A 19,031-nucleotide genomic window follows, 5' to 3' on the forward strand; every position below is an offset into this window, starting at 1 on the left:
TGGGCAGCAGGCAGTGACAGTGAAGGGGGGAACTTCAGAGAGTAAGGAGTCTAAGCACAGTGAAGCTAATGTGGGCTGGTTGACACAGCATTATGTCAAGGCTGGGGTCAGCGTCCCAAAGAAAGTGACAGAAGAGAAAGACAAAGAATTGTTCCACCCTTCTGAACCATGACTCAAGAAGACACTTGCTCAAACACGTTCACTGTTGCTCTATTCATAATATCCATTAGTTGAAATGATCTAGATGTCTGTCAATGAGGGAGTGGAAAAAGAAAATGTGGGAAAAAAACCTTACAGAATGGAATATTACTTGGCTGTTAAAAAAAATGAAATGATTAAATTTTCAGGTAAATGGATGGAACTAGAAAATAATCAATGTAAGGTGACCCAGACACAGAAAGACTAACATTTTATGAATGAGTGTATTTGCTTATGTAGATATTAGCTGTTAATTCTTTATTAAGAAGGCTACAATCCATAGAACCACAAAGGTTAGCTACAGAGTGTTGGACCAGGAAGGAGGGATGAATTTCCCTAGGAAAGAGACTTAGAGTAGACAGATATAGATGGATAAAGGGAAGGGGGAAACAGTCTAGGTTCTGTTTTGAGCCTTGGATTCAAGAGCAATGTGAGAGATTAATGTACTCTGACACTCATTTCAATATGGATTAAATTTATTATTTACTTTTGTTGACAGTAATAAAACACAGATTTTATATGACAATTCAAATGAGATTTTATTTAATGAAAGCCCATAATCCAAATAATGAATTAAGGAAAAAAAAAGACAAAAAAAAAAAGATAAGAGAAGGTCAACTTGAACATTCCCCCCACCCACACACACACAGGCCACATTTGCCATCATTTTGAGTATCTTTGCTGGAGTTTCAAGGTGGTATAAGATAGCAATTTACTTTTAAATTTTGGATCGGGGTGTCTTGCCTATGGCTAAATTTGAAGAAAGGAAAATTGTGCCACTGAAGAGAAAGAAAACAACAGATATAATTGCCAGAGACATGGCACTGCCCATCTTCTGAGTGTCAGGGTGGGAAGGCATATTGAAAGATGGTGGAAAGGCAACCCCCCACTTGCGAATGGTGGATATGTAATTTAATAAAACAGCAAAGTAAAGAAAGCTGCTAGTGATGATATTCAGAATCCCTGAAACGCTGAATGGATTGCAGATGGAATTCCGCCATACTCTTCCCATACTCATGGTCCAAAGTGCAATAATAGTGGTGATTTTCCCAAAGAGCCCAAGCAAGCTTGACACCAGCAGCAGGTGCTGGTTTATTCGAATATACAGTGGAACAAAGGAGTCATAGTAGTTGTATTGATGACATATTCTGATGTTGCTGGAGTTGTTGCCATTGTGGAGAACACAGGCTCTCCATATGCCCACAAAAGCTACTGTAGGCTTGAAAGTCACAGGATCTTCATAGTGCCATATTTGCCACTGAGGGAGCCTCATGGAGATGCAGCAAAGTATCCAGGCCACCATGGTCAAAGCAAAACCTCCGATTTGGCGATTGTAGTTTCTCATCAACATGATGATGCCAGCAAATACTCGAGAACTGCAAAGATATACAGGACAAGTTAAAGACAGTTATTCAAGACAATGACAGTGTACTTGAGTTTACAGCACTTGGAGAAAAGCATTATGTTTGACAGAATGGGCCTTGGCCTGAACATCTGCTGACTTGGATGTGGTATGAGAAAAGGAGAAATTGATCATGAGCCACGAACAAGACAAAGAACAGCTAATTCAGAAGCTTACTTGTGAAAAAGATGAAGCTATTCAAACTGCGCTAGATGAATTTAAATTGGAGGGAGAACTTGTTGACAAAGAGTTATTAGAAAAAGTTAAACATCTTGAGAATCAAATAGCCAAAAGTCCTGCCTTTGAATCATCCAGAGAAGATTCCTCAAGCTTAGTTGCTGAACTTCAAGAAAGAGAAGCTTCAGTAAGAAAAAGCTAAGGTTTTAGAACAGCTTGAAGAATAAGAAAAAAGAAAGAATGAAGAAATGCAAAATGTTCAAACATCTTTGATTGCTGAACAACAGACCAGTTTTAACAGTTTTAACAAGACAGAAAATGAGGAAAGAAAACATTATAAATGATCTTAGTGATACGTTTAAAAGTACAAAGCAACAACAAGAGCATGATAAAGACTTGATAGAGTCGCTTTCTGAAGATTGAGCTCATTTGCTTGAAGAAAAGAAAAAAAAAACTTGAAGAAGTGAGTAAACTGCATGCTAGGAGTTTTATTCCCTTGGCACCTCTGGTTGCAGCCCCAGAGCTTTATGGAGCTCGTGCACCTGAGCTCCTAGGTGAGACAGGGAGATCAGCCATAGGGACAGCAGATGAAGGAAAAGTGGACTTGGCAATGGAGACAAGCATGACGTCTGTCCAAGAAAACCTGCTATCTGAAGAAAAACAGAGGATCATGCCTCTAGAATGGACACTGCAGTTGAAAGAAGAAGAAAACAAGCAGTTAAATCAAAGACTGATGTCTCAGAGCATGTCTTCAGTGTCTTCACGGCATTCTGAAAAAAATAGTCATTCGAGATTTTCAGGTGGGAGATTTGGTTCTCATCCTAGATGAGCAGCATGACAATTATGTGTTGTTTACTGTTAGTCCTACTTTGTATTATCTGCATTCAGAGTCTCTTCCTGCCCTGGACCTCAAACCAGGAGAGCGAGCTTCACGTGCACCTAAAAGACCATGGGTACTTGGAAAAGTAATGGAAAAGGAATATTGTCAAGCCAAAAAGGCACAAAACAGATTTAAAGTTTCTTTGTGGACAAAGTTTTACAGAGTGAAAGCTGTGTCCTGGAATAAAAAAGTATAGTCAGAGAAGAAATCTATATCTGATGCCATTTTTCTGATTTGTCCTCTAGTGCTAATAAATCACTCCAAAACAACATCCTTTTTACAAAAGTCAACATGACAGTACACTTCATTGGTGGACTGAACTTACCTTTTAAGTGGATACATCTTAGGAACAATAAATTCATCAAAATTCTTGACTGAATCGAAATGTTTTTCTTTCCTCCCAAATAACTAGAAACGTGGACCAAACTAGTTAATGTTCTCTAAGGGCAAAGCCTGCACTGTGCTTGTGACTAGCCTCATTACTTGCCTGTTAATAAATATTAGCTGAATAGATACCAGTGTTTAATGAACTCTTAATTCATGGCTGAGCTTCCAAAAAGATATTCATTGTACATTAACATTTAGAGGTCATTAAAATAATAAAATAGTGTACTTTAAAGGACCTGTACAATTTTAAGACAATAAAGAATTAAAAATGTAAATATGTGTTCCTTTTGAAGGTTACATTTTTAATCTATTTGCGTGATTGCTGGGAAGGGTGAAAAAATTGTTCTGTATCGAAGAGAAATATGTTTATTGCAAAAATGTTGTTTGTATTCTATGTAACAGTGAAGTGGTGTTCTGTAGAAGAGAACCATGTAAACTCAGATTTTAGAAGTTGGCACTGAGCAAATGTGCTGGAGTAGCTACTTAATTGGAAATACCAGACACATCGTTTTGGATTTAGAGTCAAGAGAGATAAAGGAAAGGGGTTATGGAAACTCCTATGTGGTTAAGAAAAGCCAGCAAGGCATGTTCTGTGGCAGGAGTATCCCTGCATGGAGCTCCAGAGGGGCCACTTTGTGAAGCTGTGAAAATGAAACCTGGCATGCACTGAAGACCCAAAATGTTGGAGATGAAAAGCCATGTGATACCTGCCAAGAACTGCAGACAAGGTAGGAAACCAGCCCAAGACAGAGACCTGAGTTGCAGACAATAAGGCTGGAAAGGAAGAGTCATCTATATCCTCTGCCATAGGACAAAGAGAGACATGACTTGGAATTATCCTGATGATTTTTTGTCTTGCATTGGTCCAGTATTTCCCCACTATGCCCTTTTTCTTCTTATTTGGAATAGTAATGCATATTCTATGCCACTGTATATTGGAATTATGTGATTTAATTTTTGATTTTTATATGTGGTTTCAATAAGAAATTGCCTTGAGTCTCAGGAGGAACTTTGCTCTTTGAGACAGTATTGAGCCTGGGGAAGGACTACAGGAACTTTGGAAGCTGAATGGAATGCATTTTGCATTTTGAGAATGCTACAAAGCCTATGGAGGCCAGGGAATTAGTGTAGTAATGTGAAACAGAAGTACCCTCTTATGTTCATATGTATGAATGCTTCATCACTAGATAGTGGAATTGTTTGAGAAGGATTAGAAGGTGTGACCTTGTTGAAGGCAGTGTGTCACTGTGGTGGACTTTGAGATTTTAAAAGCTCATACAAGGCCCAGGCTTCCTTTCTCTCCATTTCCCTCTCTCTTTTTCTCTCCTTTGCTCATTCATTCTCTCTCTCTCCCTTTCCCTCTTTGCTTTCAATTTGTGGATCAGGTGTGAGTTCTCAGCTATGGATTCATTGCTTGCTACCATGATATTACAGACTAATCCTCTAAAACTGTAGGCAAGTCTCCAATTAAATGCTTACATTCATAAGAGTTGCCTTGACCAATATATCTCCACAGTAATAGAACAGTAAATAAGACAGAAGTTCTCTCAAATACCATGGGATTCTGCTAAGGAAGTCTAGGGGGTTCAACCCCACAGAGTCAAAAAACATAATGATGGTTGTTAGAGCCCAGAGCATGGAGAAATAAGAGGTGACATTTGATAATTATAGAATTTAGCTAGAGAAGATAGAAAGTTTTGAAAGTTTCCCAACACAGCAGTGTATGATCTTTCTGTTGTGGAACTATACACTCAAAATGGTCAGTGGTGAATTTTGATAGGAATAAATTTTTAACCTCATTATTTAGAGTACACAATAAAGATAGATGGAAGCTCTACTAACCAGAGATGCTGCCGTCAAGTGAACTGATGGTAGGTGATGTAACAGGACAGCCAGCTTTATAGACCAGTGGAGCTGACAAGGAATCTGCTCCTCTCACGTGTCTTTTGAGGCTTCTTGCTGACTTCACAGTGAGCTCTGGGCTCTTGGCCTTTTATTGGCTACTTCTAGTTCTAAGAATTCTATTGTGTCATCAAATTCCAAGCCTCACTTGATCTCACCTACCTGTTTTCTGTCACTAATGTTTAAGTCTTGACACTGTTGGTGGGGTGGGGGGAGACTGTGGCATTGTCTGTGCTCTCTTTTGTGATGTACTTTCTTGTCAACATTTGCAGGATTTGGTGTTTACTAATGGAATTCCCTCTTAGTGGTCTTTATATACCTGACTGATTCAGACCTGTCATCAGTTGCTTTCCCTTTCTCCCTCTTTGAAGAATAGTTTCTATCCTGTCATTGGAGGAGGTGATACTTTAGTAAATTCATTGCCACTTAGAGATGCATTTTATGTTAGAAGTATGTGGTTTGCTTTTTGAATGTACATTGGGTTACAGTTAGGAGATTATCTTGAGAATTGGGAAAGACTATGATCTTTGAGACCCTGTTGAGACTGTAAAGATATCCAGGGAGTTTTGAAGTTGGATGAAATGCATTTTGCCTCATTATATTGTTGCAAAGCTCATGGAAGTCAGGGAGTGGAATGTAGTGGTGTGAATGAGAATGGCCACCATAGGCTCATGTATAGAAATGCTTTGTCCCTAGTTATTGGAATAACAGATTTGGTATCAATGTTCAAAGAAGCACCCAGCTAATACATCAGAGATGTGTGGAAAGGTCCAGGTGAATTCTACAGTCAATGAGATTATAGCTGCAATGAAAGGGAAAAACTCCTCAAATATATTTACAAATTACAATGAATAAACAATTATAGTTTGTGGTACAGAGTATTGTAGAGCAACTTTGCACTGCATTGAAATATACTGGGGCCCCAGATTCCAGCTGCCTCGCTCTCCTCTCTTGCCTCAGCCTCTGCTCTTTCTTGCCATGTTCTCCATCCATGTCTTGCTCGCCACCATCATGAACCAGCAGCAGCTGAAGGTGTTGCCATTGAAGCGACTCAGCCTGGCTGACAAGGAGAACATGCCATGATCCTCAGCGCGACCCGTGTCCTGGCAAGCAAGGAAGTGATGAGAATCTTACCGGACCAGGCCGAACTGAAAAGTAAAGTATCTACTAACCCCAGCGTTGAGGATGAAACGTTGGAAGAAAACCCCCACTGCTTTGTCATCTTTCCCATCAAATACCATGCTATCTGGCAGATGTACAAGAAAGCTGAGGCCTCCTTTTGGACAGCTGAGGAGGTGGACCTTTCCAAGGATATTCAGTACTGGGAAGCTCTGAAACCCAATGAAAGACATTTTATACCTCAAATTCGGGCTTTCTTCACAGCGAGTGACAGCATAGTCAATGAGAACTTGGTGAAACTATTTAGGCAAGAAGTTCAAGTCACAGAGGTCCGCTGTTTCTATGGCTTCCAAATTGGCATAGAAAATATACATTCTGAAATGTACAGTCTCCTTATTGACACATTAAAGATTCCAAGGAGAGGGAGTATCTCTTCAATGCTATTGAAAAGATGCCTTGCGTTGGACTGGGGACAAAGAGGCTACATATGGAGAATGTGTTGTGGCCTTTGCTGCCGTGGAAGGCATCTTCTTTTCTGGTTCTTTTGCATCAATATTCTGGCTGAAGAAGCGGGGACTTATGCCCAGTCTTACATTTTCCAATGAGCTTATCAGCAGAGATGAGGGCTTACATTGTGACTTTGCCTGCCTGATGTTCAAGCACCTGGTACACAAGCCATAGGAGCAGAGAGTAAGTAAAATAATTACCAATGCCATGAGGATAGAGCAAGAGTTCCTCAAGGAGGCCTTGCCTGTGAAGCTTATCGGGATGAACCGCAATCAGATGAAGCAGTACATTGAATTTGTGGTGGACAGCCTGATGCTGGAGCTGGGGTTTTACAAGATTTTCAAAGTAGAAAATTCATTTGACTTCATGGAAAATATTTCACTAGAATGAAAGACAAACTTCTTTGAGAAGCCAGTGGGCGAGTACCAATGGGGGCGATATCGAATTCAACAGAGAATTCTTTTACCTTGGATAATGATTTCTAAGTAAACTGACCGTGCTCTTTGCTGATTTTCCTCCCCATGTCATAAAAAAAAAAATCAGCAAAAAGACAATCAACTGGCTACACCATAAACTGTCATTAAATTTGTTAACCGGTCAGTGTCCAAAAACTGTGTGGCTGCTTCAGTCAGTGCTTTTTTTGCTAGTTGGGTCACTAGAAGAAGAAAGGATGTTTAACAACAAAAGGTACTTGAATTCTTAGGGGAGATCCTGCCCTTGGTCACTTTTGGCCTCAAAGCACCACCAGCATTGATCTAGGTTTTATGAGAGGCAACCCTCCAGCAAGTAGGATTTAAACATTTAGTTGGCACAAGGCCATTTAAAGATGTCAGCCACATTCACTGCTTCCTGAGGACTCCATAGAGTTTACTTAAGTTTGTAAATAAAACCGGCATTTTGCACACAGTCAAGGAGGAAAGCCTGGTTTATTTGGTTTCTAGACCAAGCACCAAGTGTTCTATTTACCACTGATGGCAGCTGATTAAAAAGTGACTAAGGGGCTGGAGAGATGGCTCAGAGGTTAAGAGCACTGACTGCTCTTCCAGAGGTCCTGAGTTCAATTCCCAGCAACCACATGGTGGCTCACAACCATCTGTAATGAGATCTGGTGCCCTCTTCTGGTCATACATGCTGTATACAAAATAAAATATCTTTTAAAAAAAAGTGACTAAGAAGTTAGTGTTGGGTAAGCATGTCATTTCCAAGCTTTGTATTCTTCAGTGACTTCAAATGCTTTTTCATCATCTTTGAAGTCAATCCTGTGCAATCTAGACATTAGCCTGCTGGTGCTAGTCATGTACACGGTGTATGTTACCCCAGAGATCAGGATATCTGCTTCATAGAACTTCCAACTTTGAGTCACTAGAAACTTAGGCGTGATTTGGGACACTTGCTGGTGTCTTGTACCAGTCTTCATTTGTGTGAAAAACAGTATATCTTTCTTTTTCCAAGTAATACTTTGCCCCATTTCTATTTAGTGTGGAGTCCTGAATGGGCTTTATAGGTAGTATTTTCAATAGTGACACACACACACTCTCTTGATTTTTGTCAGTAGTAAAGCTGTGGATGAAATCAGCTATCCTAAAAGATCCAGGAGACTTTTGATTGTGTAAACAGGTACTGTTAAAATTTAATCCACTTATTAACTGACTAGGCCTGGAACTTGCTGTGTAGACCAGGTTAGTCTGTTAAACTTGCCTATGTTTCCCAAACACTGGGTTTACCTGGTGAATTCCTAAACACCAGAAACCAGTACTACATGGGCTGTTAATGTGTTTTCCACTCAGATTGTCCGACTGAAATGCAGACCAGTAGATGCAGCTAACAGCTAGTGCAAATTAATCTGCTTTTATGTGCATTGATCTGCTTTGTGTTTAGGAATAATCTAGAATTCACCTAGTGAGTTTGAGAGGCTGGTTAGGGGTACATAAGTGGAATTGTCATACATCAAAACAGCAGAAGCAAGTGTGTTTGTTAACTGATGTGTATCAGCTGTTTAATCCCTGGTCCCGTTTCTTTATTGTTTTGTACTATGAGATAGTTTCTGTTTTAAATTATTGTTACTTGAAATTAATAAAAAAAAGTTTCAAAATTAAAAAAAAGAAATATACTGAAAGAAAGTTTTTCATATTGCTTAGTGAAATGTAGATATTCAAAATGTGTCTATTTGGGGCTAGAGAGATAGCTTAGAAATTAGGAGCATTTGCCTCTCTTCTAGAGGATTTGATTTTAGTTCTAAACTCCCATGTCACACGGCTCACAACTACCTCTAACTCCTGCTCTTGGATATCCAACTCTCTCCTCAGGTCTCTGAAAGTATATCCACATACATGGCATATACCCACATCAACACACATACCTACACATAACTTTAAAAATTTAGGGGCTAGAGAAATATCTTAGAAGTTAATAGCATCTGCTTTCCTTGGTATCTGGTTTCAATTCCTAACACTGACAAGGCATCTATACCAATATCTGTATTTCCATTTCAAAGGGATCCTTTTGGGATAATCTTTTCGCACATTGTCAAGATGTGTCTCTGTTTTGCCTCACCTGCCTAAGGTTCCAATTGGTTCAATAAAGAGCTGAATGGCCAATAGCTAGGCAGGAAGAGGATAGGTAGAACTTCTGAACAGAGATAGGAACTCGGGGAGAGAATCTGAGGAGGGGAGTTTTGCCAGCCAGACGCCAAGGAAGTTGGACATATGGTACTGAAGAGAGGTAATGAGCCACATGACAGAACATAGATTAATATAAATGGGTTAATTAAAGTTTTAAGAGCTTGATGGGAAAAATACTAAACTAAAACTAAGATTTAATAATAAAAAATCTCTGTCATTACTTGGGAGCTGGCAGTCCTAAGAAAGTCCGACTATATGATCCAATGCCCTCCTCTGGGCCTCAGGGGTGTCTGGATAAGTGGTGCACAGATACGCATACAGTCAACAGAACAATGCAAAGAAAAATATATTTTTAAATGTTATTCTTTAAAAAAAAAGTCACATTAGTATAGCCATGTTTTTAATTCTACCATAAAGAAGAGATGTACATAGAAAATGATGTAAAGGTTGAAATAAAGTGATGGATTAAATAGCAATATAATGTTTTATTTGTCTTTGTTCATGATTTTTGAGGCAATCTCACCATATAGCTTGAGGATGTGACATTCCTTACTCCCCTGTAGAAGGTAGGGATTTTAGGCATGTCCCATCATATTCTTTTTTTTTAAATTTATTTAATTTTAAAGAAGTATTTTTTCATTTTACATACCAACCCCACTTTCCCCTCCTTTCCCTTTCCTGTCCCCCCATCTGTAGCTGGAGTTTTCCTGTGTCCCACCTGGTCCACAGCCACTCAGACCTAAGCAAACACACAGAGGCATATATTAATTAAAACTGCTCAGCCATTAGCTCAGGCCTACTACTGACTAGCTCATACATTTAAACTAACCCATAATTCTTATTTATGTTTAGCCACATGGTTTGGTACCTTTTCTCAGTTCTGCCTTCACATCTTGCTTCCTTTGTGTCTGGCTGGCAACTCCTGACTCAGCCTTCCTGTTCCCAGAATTTTCCTCTCTGCTTATCCCGCCTATACTATACTTCCTGCATGGCTACTGGCCAATCAGCATTTTATTTATCAACCAAATCAGAGCAACACACATTCACAGCATATAGAAAGACATCCTGAGCACCCATCTCTCCCCATCCACCCCCATTCACTCCCCAGAGAGGGTAAGGCCTGCCTTGGGGAGTCATCAAAGTCTGGCATTCTAAATTGAGGAAGAACCAAGCCCCTCCCCCATGCATCTAGGCTGAGCAAGGTATCCCACTCTAGGGAATGTGTTCCCAAAAGGCATTTCATGCACCTGGGATAAGTCCTGGTCTCACTTCCAGGGGCTTTCCAAGCAGATCTAGCCACATAACTGTCATCCACATTCAGCGAGCCTAGTTTGAGACCATGTATGTTCCCCAGCTGACAGGCCAGAGTCCATGAGCCCCCACCAGCTTGGGTCAGCTCTCTCTGTGATTTTCCCCATTATAATCTTGACCTCACTTGCTCCTATGAGCTCTCCTCTGTCTCTACAACTGAAGTCTATGAGCTCAGTCCAGTGCTTGTTTGTGGATCACTGCATCTGCTTCTATCAGTTATTGGATGTAGTCACCAATCTGATTATAGGGGAAGGTGAATTCAGGTACCCTCTCCATTATTGCTAGGAGTCTTAGCTAGTGTCATCCTTGTGTATTCCTGGGGATTTCCCTAGCACCAGGTTTCTCCCTAACTCCTTAATGGTTCCCTCTACCAAGATATCTCTTTCATTGCTCTCCCTCTTGGTCCCTCCCTCCACTCAGCCATCTCAGTCCTTCCTTTTCCCATCCCCCTTCCCCTCCCTTATCCCCCACCCTCCCAGTAACTCTATAGTAGAACTTCAAGTCAGGGATCCACCATAACTTTTTTCAACATTCTTAAGTATTTAACATTTTATTGTGATATTAATCACCATTGTATTTGTTTTTAAATATTCTACAATATATTGACCTATATTTTGGTCATGACTATTCAATACCAATAAGAATAGAAAGAACAACACTGACATATGAATATTCCTCCTACATTTGAAATACTATGTGAGGTTTGCAGTAGTCATTGTATCCTAGACTGCATGCTTGTAAACAAGGGAACATCTGTACCTACAGATTAGATTCGCTGTCTTTATCAGGCTGTGGTTCTAAGACATTAACCCATTCACTCTTTTAACTACAGTTTGTCTCCAATTATAAAGATGACACAGGCACTCAGGAGTACAAATTCATTTGCAAAATACATACAGCTAGAAAGTGAAAGGGGCCTTTCCTAATATTTTCTAGGATTTTGACTGGTTTTCATTTGGCCAAGTTACATGCTGCAGGCAAACTAAAATCAGTAAGTGTAACATGACTAAAGTTATGACAAGTCACAATGATTTTATTTACTCATTTACTACAGATTCCATCAACTTAATAGTATGTTCATGAGTGTTTGGCCTTCATGTATGTATGTGTACCATGTACATAACTTCTTTCTGCTTAGGTCAGATCTTCTGGAACTGGAGTTACAGATGGCTGTGAGTCATCATGTGGGTGCTGGGAACTGAATTCAGGTCTTCAAGGGCCAAAAGCACTCTTTTTTTTTTTTTTTTTTTTTTTTTTTTTTGGTTTTTCGAGACAGGGTTTCTCTGTGTAGCTTTGCGCCTTTCCTGGAACTCACTTTGGAGACCAGGCTGGCCTCGAACTCACAGAGATCCACCTGCCTCTGCCTCCCGAGTGCTGGGATTAAAGGCGTGCGCCACCACCGCCCAGCGGGAAGCACTCTTAAATGCTGAGCTATCTCTTCAGCCCTGCAAGGCATATTCTTGAATCATTTTTTTCTGTTTTTACCATAAAATATTTTTTAAAAATTGTACAGACTAAGCAAGTTATATTCAGAAAAATATATGCATACACATACACATATAAGCATGTAACAACTAATACTTCAAAAAGAGGCCATGAATTTGAAAGACAGTGGAGACAGGTATATGGGAAGGTTTAGAGGGAGGAAAGGGAAGGGGAAAATTTTGTAATTATATCATAATTTCAATATTAATATTAAAAATGTTACTGTATACATTTGTCATTAATAGCAAGTTATCACTTTAAAACATACAGAGAAAGAAGTAACATATTTTCAGTGCATTATTTTAAGCTATTGAAGTTTCTAAACATCATGATTATTTTAAGTACTTCATTCCTGGGCCTTTAAAGTGAGCATTTCTAACAATATGCCCTGTCCTTCTGTCACATGTTGAGTGAATGCCAAGGCAGTGCTTGACAAGCACTAATTTAGCTTTTGGAGTTTCTATTAATGCTACTTACTGCATGTGTTTATTTGAACAGCATCTTGGGTTATCAGTTAAACAGAAAAAAATATGTTCAAAATAAAAATAATCTTAAAAATGTTTCTGACATGTCAACAGTAACAATGGCACCTATTTCTGACATCATTTGAGTGGATCTATTGTCAGTGAACATTGGGCATCCATCAATGAAACTGATGTCGCTTTGGAGTTTTAACTTTAACATAGTAAAGTTACATATAATAGAAGAGTTATCAAACAAGAATAACAATTACAATATCTAGTCTATTTGTATTTGGCAAAATTAAAGAAGATATCCTATCTATCTTATATTTGTGACTCTAAGGTTTCTCTCTACCTTATTTCTTATCATAACCAAGGAAAAGTATAACTATCTAGTCTTCAACTACATCAAAGACCTCAGAAGGATATAATATTATCCAAGTAAATAGGAAGAGCATTGTAAGCAACTTCCAAAATTCTGAAAATGACAGAGACAGCTGGCTGCCTGGGCAGTCACCCAAAGTTCCTCTGCAACATTGGGGCATCCATCTTCAACCCATAGGCCTAGTTTCTCAGTCATTTTTTTTCTCTATGTCCTGTAGAATGTCTGGCAGTCTCCTCTGTAAAGCAGGAACCTGAAGGACCATTTCGCCTTTCAAAGTTCAGTGGTCACCTTCCTATGGGTCCTGTATGTCCAGTTTATACAACATTTTATCAAGCAGTCGACGCAAGGACACTTTTTTATTTCTTTTTTTTTTTGCCCAGTGGCTAACTTTTGCCACAAAGAAAGCAAACTCTGTAATGATTATCTTCAATGCCCATTATCTTCTCTAAAGTATATTGGTGCTGCCAGGAGCAGACATGTTTCAATGTCCAGAAAGTCAAAGTTCTTATAACATTTTAAATGCCATATTCTGTAGGTCTTTGAAGTGTTTGAGGATTACCTACTTAATTGAAATATATCTATGTATATCTAGAAAACTTAACTAACATGACTACAAGTTTGGTTATCATAGATGATTAACTATTAATCTGTATTTCTTAATTATCCATCACAATTTAAATAAGTTACATAAACAAGTAATATATATATAATATTATATATTATATTATAGTAAAAATATATATATATTTTGTTACTATATATATATATATAGTAACAAAATCAACTCTAAATTTGTATCAATAAACTAAAATCTATCGCAATGCAAAATATTTATCTTATATTTCTGTATCATATCTCGCTTTCTTCTTTTAGAAAGAGGTTGACTATGACCAACAACAATTTGTAACCAACAATCTAAACAAAGACAAACATCCAGAATCCATATTTTGGGAATGTAGGGGTAGTGTTTTAGGCTACTTCCTGCTGACGGAGGGTGCTGGTAATCTTATGAGGACACAAAGAAAACTTTAGGATTATGATCAAGTCCTTACTGGAGTAGTCTGTAATGCTGTATTCTCTGAGTCAGTTGCCTTTAAGTTGATTTTGGATGTTGGATGTTCTGGGCCATGGTGTCATTGGAGACATTTCAGGAGGTCTTGGCTGATCAAACATGATGTACCTTAATCTGGAACAAATCCATAGCCTCTTGCTTCCTGGAAGCAGAGCCTCCTTTCCAAAGCAATGTATCCTTAGATCCAAATTTTGAAGACAAGATACTTTTAAAATATACATATTGGTTTAGTTCAGCAGCTTTTACAATCAAATGTCTTTCAGCAATTAAAAATCCCAAAGACAATATAATCCAGATTCTCTGTGTAATATCCATCTTTATGGGCCTTATTTTTTGTACTACCTTTACTGTCTCTTTAAAGACTTTATTTTTTAAAACTATGTCTTTAGATAACTGTCTATATTCATTTTCTTTTCTCTTCCAAGCCTACATACATTTTACATACACTGTAAACCATTTAAAGTCTTATTCCATCTGAATCTGCCTTACTGTGAATCTATTGCTTTAAATTGTAGTGGTTAGTACAGAAGTAGCAGCCTTGGCTGCTGACTCTGCCCATCTCAGCTTTTCAACATAGTGGAGATAATTCACTGCCAGCTCTGGGAGCCATGGTCTCCACTGACTCTGGGGAGGCAATGGGTCTATGCTTCTATCAAAGCAGCAGGTTGCACAGGAACCTCTTTTTTTGGGGGGGGGTCTGTACTAGCAAAGGCTAAATCCACCAAGCAGCATAATGTGTGGCTTGGAGATGCCACTGTGTACAGTGGCAGGAATCCACCATGCTGCACTCAAGCCCATACACTAGGAACCTGCCATACTGTAGCTCAAGTCAGCATGCCACAGCATCTCTGTACCTTGGCATCTCTATATCTTGACCCACATGAGACATGAAGTAGAAAACTATTTTTAGCTCCATCATTGTGTGTTTAGAAAACCTTTTTAAACTCTTTTAGGCCTTATGGAAATCTTAGAGCCCTGTGTTGGTGTGCCAAATGTAACTGGAAGTTTTCCTATGTCCCACCTGGTCCACAGCCACTCAGACACAAGTAAACACACAGAGGCTTATATTGATTAAAACTGCTCAGCCATAAGCTCAGTCCTATCATTGACTATCCCTTACATTTAAACTCAGCCCATTTCTGTTAATCTATGTGTTGCCACATGTTCCATGGTTTTACCTGTGTGCCATTACATGCTGCTCCCTGAACAATGGGCTGGCATCTCCTCACTCAGCCTTCTTCTTCCCAGAATTCTCCTTGTCTGCTTATCCCATCTATCCTTCCTGCCTGGTTAATGGCCAAAAATCAGCATTTTATTAAATCAGTGTAAAAAAGCATTATCCTACAGCACTTACTTGTGTGTGTTATGAATTCAAATGTAAGCCATTAAGCTAACATAGCATGCAGTTTATTAAACCATCTTCCAGCCCCTCTTTTTGATTTCTATTTATTTATCTTTGAATTTTCAAAAGGATTTTCCTATGTATCTCAGACTGCCCTTGAACTCCCTCTGTAACCCAGGCAGGCCTCAAATGATTGATTCTGTTGCCTGAGCCTCCCAAGAAGTCAAGATTACAGTGATGCAGTACTATACTCAGTACAGTTCCTTCTTATTTTAAAATATATATAAATTTTTGAGATAGGATGTGACTATCTACCTATGGCTGGCATGGAACTGCACATATAGCCCAGGATAGCCTCAAATGAGTGAAAGTCTTCTTTCTTCAGCCACCTAAGCCCTAGGATTTCAGACATTAACCAGCACACACAGTTAAATATTTTTTTGTTAGTTTTCTCCTTTAAAATTAATGCTTATGGACTTGGGAGGTGGCTCACTGAATAGAATCCTTGCTTTGCACGTGTACAGATTTGAATTCAGATTTTTAGCATGCAGGTAATTTCTGCTGAGTTGTAGAGGCCTGACTGTAATCCCAGGACTCAGAAGAGAGAGATGGGGAAATCTCCAGAGAAAGCTGGCTGGTAGACTACCCAACTTGGCAAGATCCGAGTTCAAGAAAGATACTGCATCAATTTCTAAGGTGGAGAGTGAACAAGAAGACCTGATCAATCATTGGTCTTGACATATATTATCAACCCCCCCCACACACACTCACACAAATACGATACTTCAACAAAAAATTGAACCAGGTACGTGGCAGGTAGTGGAAGCCTATAATCCTAGCATTCAATTTGAACCAGAAGGTTTACATTTTCTCAGCAGGCCTGTGCTACATAGCCAGAACCTGTTTTAGTAACAAAAAACAGAGACAAAAATCAGTGTTTTAGAGCTATAGCTCAGTGGTAGAGGTTTAGATCTGTGGGAATGGCCCTAGGTTTGATCCTTATAAACACAAACACAAAAATAATAATAAAATAAAACTTAGTCTTCAGCTGATTGGAAGGCTCAGAAGGTAAAAAGCATGTGTTTCTCTTATTGACTAGGTTTGACTCCCAGGACTCACAGGGTGGTTCACTATGCCTGTAACTTCAGGATCTTCTTGATTGGTCCTACCTCCTACCATATCCTCCCAGCTACTGTCCCCACTCCCTGCCATTAGCAGTTTGTAATAGTCGCAGTAATTTATATAAAAGAGTTCCAAAGTCTTGTGGGGCAGGATGACACTTCTGAGAGCAAGACCCAGCCCTACAAAAAGAGGTCCATTGCTGTTTTCCTAATAATCCCAAGTTCGTACAACCCTCCTTCAATCCCTCTCTCAGAGATGGACACTGGCTCCTTTGGGTGTGTGTGCAATTAAAGCTCTGTCCTCATACTGCTGATCCTGAGTGGTGTATTAGCATGGACTATCACTGAGAGGGGACCCCAAAGAGGTAGGTCTTTAGGGCTGATCCAGAGGATACTTATCTAACTGAATAGATTTAGGGCACCTGATGTCCCTTCAATAATAGTGTGCTGTGTGGGTGAGGTAACATCTATAGCACACGAAGACTTAGAATAACCATAACCCCTATTGTAAACACAGCTAAAATAAAATCGGAGCTACTTTGTACTTACTAGAGAAAGAGAACGCACAAGAAAATCATCCCCAAAACCTGTGCCTGCTTTGTCATATGTGTCAGTGAGGATGATGATTTCCATGTCATTTTTGTTCATTGCAAAATGTACACTGGAGAAAGCCCCTGGTTTTTGCAAGTAACTGAGAAGTTTCTCATACATCAACCCAAGTTCAGAAGTGGATCACTGTTGTATGATATTGTTTGTATTCTGACAAATATAGATCGCCTGGAGATCAGAGGCAGGAACTAGCCACTAGTTAACTATAGAGGTCAGACAGTGATTGTACACACCTTTAATCCCAGCACTTGGGAGGAAGAAGCAGGAAGATCAGGAGTTCAAGGTCACCTGGACTCTGGGAGATTGAACCACTCTAAAAGAGAAACAAAGCTGGGGGCTAGTGGTGCACACTTTTAATTCCAGCACTTGGGAGGATCATGCCTTTGATCCTAGCACATAGGAGGCTCAAGCCTTTGATCCCAGGACTGGGGAAGATCATGCCCTTGATCCTAGCACATGGGAGGCTCAGACCTTTCATCCCAGCACTAGGGAGGTAGAGACAAGAATATAAGGTGGGTGGACACAAGACCTCAGTCCCATTTTGTCTGAGGATTTGTAGAAACAGAATCCCCCAGTTTGGTCTTAGATTTCATGGAGGTAAGAAGTGTCTGGTGATTGGATGTTCTGCTTCTCTGATCTTTCAGCTTTCACCCTCTATATCTGAATCTAGGTTTTTATTGTTAAGACTTATTATAATCTCACTTCAGATCACTGGGTCCCTTCTATAACCAACTCATGGAAAACATTATGATATTATGTTAATGGATATGTCTCTTCTTTTATTTTTATTTTTGAGAATTTCATGTATTTTGTTTATATTATTTCAAATGTCCCAAAATTTTCTACATCCTCTACAATCTACATGTTCATGTAGCATCCTGTTCTTTCTCTATCTTAAAACAACAAACACAAAAAACACACACACAATTTAAAAGCTTAAAAAACATTGTCTTTGAATTTTCTTGGCCAACTACTCCTGAGAATGGGGCCTACCCTAGAGTATAGTTGATAGACCCAATGCTTCTCCATTGAAGAAAGTTATTTTCCCTCTCCCAAGACCTATCAATTGCAAATAGCTTCCTGGATAGGAGTGGAACTTTATGTCACTTTGTCCATTCTGGGATTTTGCATGCCTTGAGCTTCTGTAGTTCTTGTGTATGCTGTCACAGACTGTCTGAGTTCATATGTGCACCTGCCTTGTCACATCAGGAAAACATTTTCCTTGAGGCTGTCTACCTACTCTGGCACTAATAATCTTCCTACCTCTGCTCTAGCATTGATTCCTTAGTCTTGCAGGAGGTGACAATAATATCCTATTTCAGGCCGAATGCTATAAGTTATCTCAGTCTGCACATCATCCAGTTGTGGGTCTTTCTATGACTGATCATATACTGCAAGAATAAGCTTCTCTGATGAGGATTGAGCAATGAACTGGTCTATGTGTAGAACAATACATCATTAGGGATGTTGCTATGTTCATTTAGCAGAAAAACAGTAATATGTTTTACTCTAGGCCCCATGATCTGTTTAACTTCAGATTATTAAACTCTTTAACAATGTCATTTATAGGCAGTATCTCAAGGAACAGACCTTAAATCCAATTATAAAAAATGTAATAATGAGCATATCTTGAAGGCAGGTCTTTATTATAGCTCTCAGGATTTGTAGCTGGGTGAGACTGATAATCAGTTTTCTCTACTGGCAGTTTTTTTTTTTTAGCAATTTTTATTACTACAAAAATTAGTCTGTAGGGATGAAACATATAGCCAAGTTCTAGCTTCATTGTTTCATATTCTGTGACATAAGTATATGGCATCTTCAGCAGTAGGATAGCCAATAGGATTGGCAGTATCCTCTAATCTATAGGGGGCTTATTGGATTCCTTTGTTCAACAACTCAAAAACATATAACCAATTCCTGGTAATGTAGATCTTGCTTAATCAGATCTTCAAGATAATATTGTTCTAGGAACTCTTGGAACATAGATGGATTCACCAGGTCACTCTTAGCAGTTGAATTTGTCTAATAGAGAATTATGGGCGTGTGTGTGTG

At 39.1% G+C, this 19,031-nt stretch overlaps 1 protein-coding gene and 1 pseudogene across 1 annotated transcript; one reads left to right on the forward strand and one right to left on the reverse strand.

Annotated features, from left to right (window-relative positions):
• Window positions 1-817: 817 nt before the first annotated feature.
• LOC114681376 (claudin-34-like) lies at window positions 818-4,989 on the reverse strand. The gene is made up of 2 exons (XM_028854864.2): window positions 4,887-4,989; window positions 818-1,574 (listed from the first exon to the last, which is right to left on the reverse strand). Exon 2 carries the CDS (start codon window positions 1,547-1,549, stop codon window positions 917-919), a length of 633 nt encoding a protein of 210 aa, XP_028710697.1. The 5' UTR covers window positions 1,550-1,574; window positions 4,887-4,989; the 3' UTR covers window positions 818-916.
• A 935-nt stretch (window positions 4,990-5,924) lies between these two features.
• On the forward strand, window positions 5,925-7,057 carry LOC114681369 (annotated as a pseudogene).
• Window positions 7,058-19,031: the final 11,974 nt, after the last annotated feature.

Source organism: Peromyscus leucopus, chromosome X, assembly GCF_004664715.2.
Source record: "Peromyscus leucopus breed LL Stock chromosome X, UCI_PerLeu_2.1, whole genome shotgun sequence".
Taxonomy (NCBI): Eukaryota; Metazoa; Chordata; class Mammalia; order Rodentia; family Cricetidae; genus Peromyscus; species Peromyscus leucopus.

Coding starts and splice junctions, on each gene's coding strand:
- LOC114681376 (XM_028854864.2), bottom strand. CDS start 1,549: ATGTTGATGAGAAACTACAATCGCCAAATCGGAGGTTTTGCTTTGACC.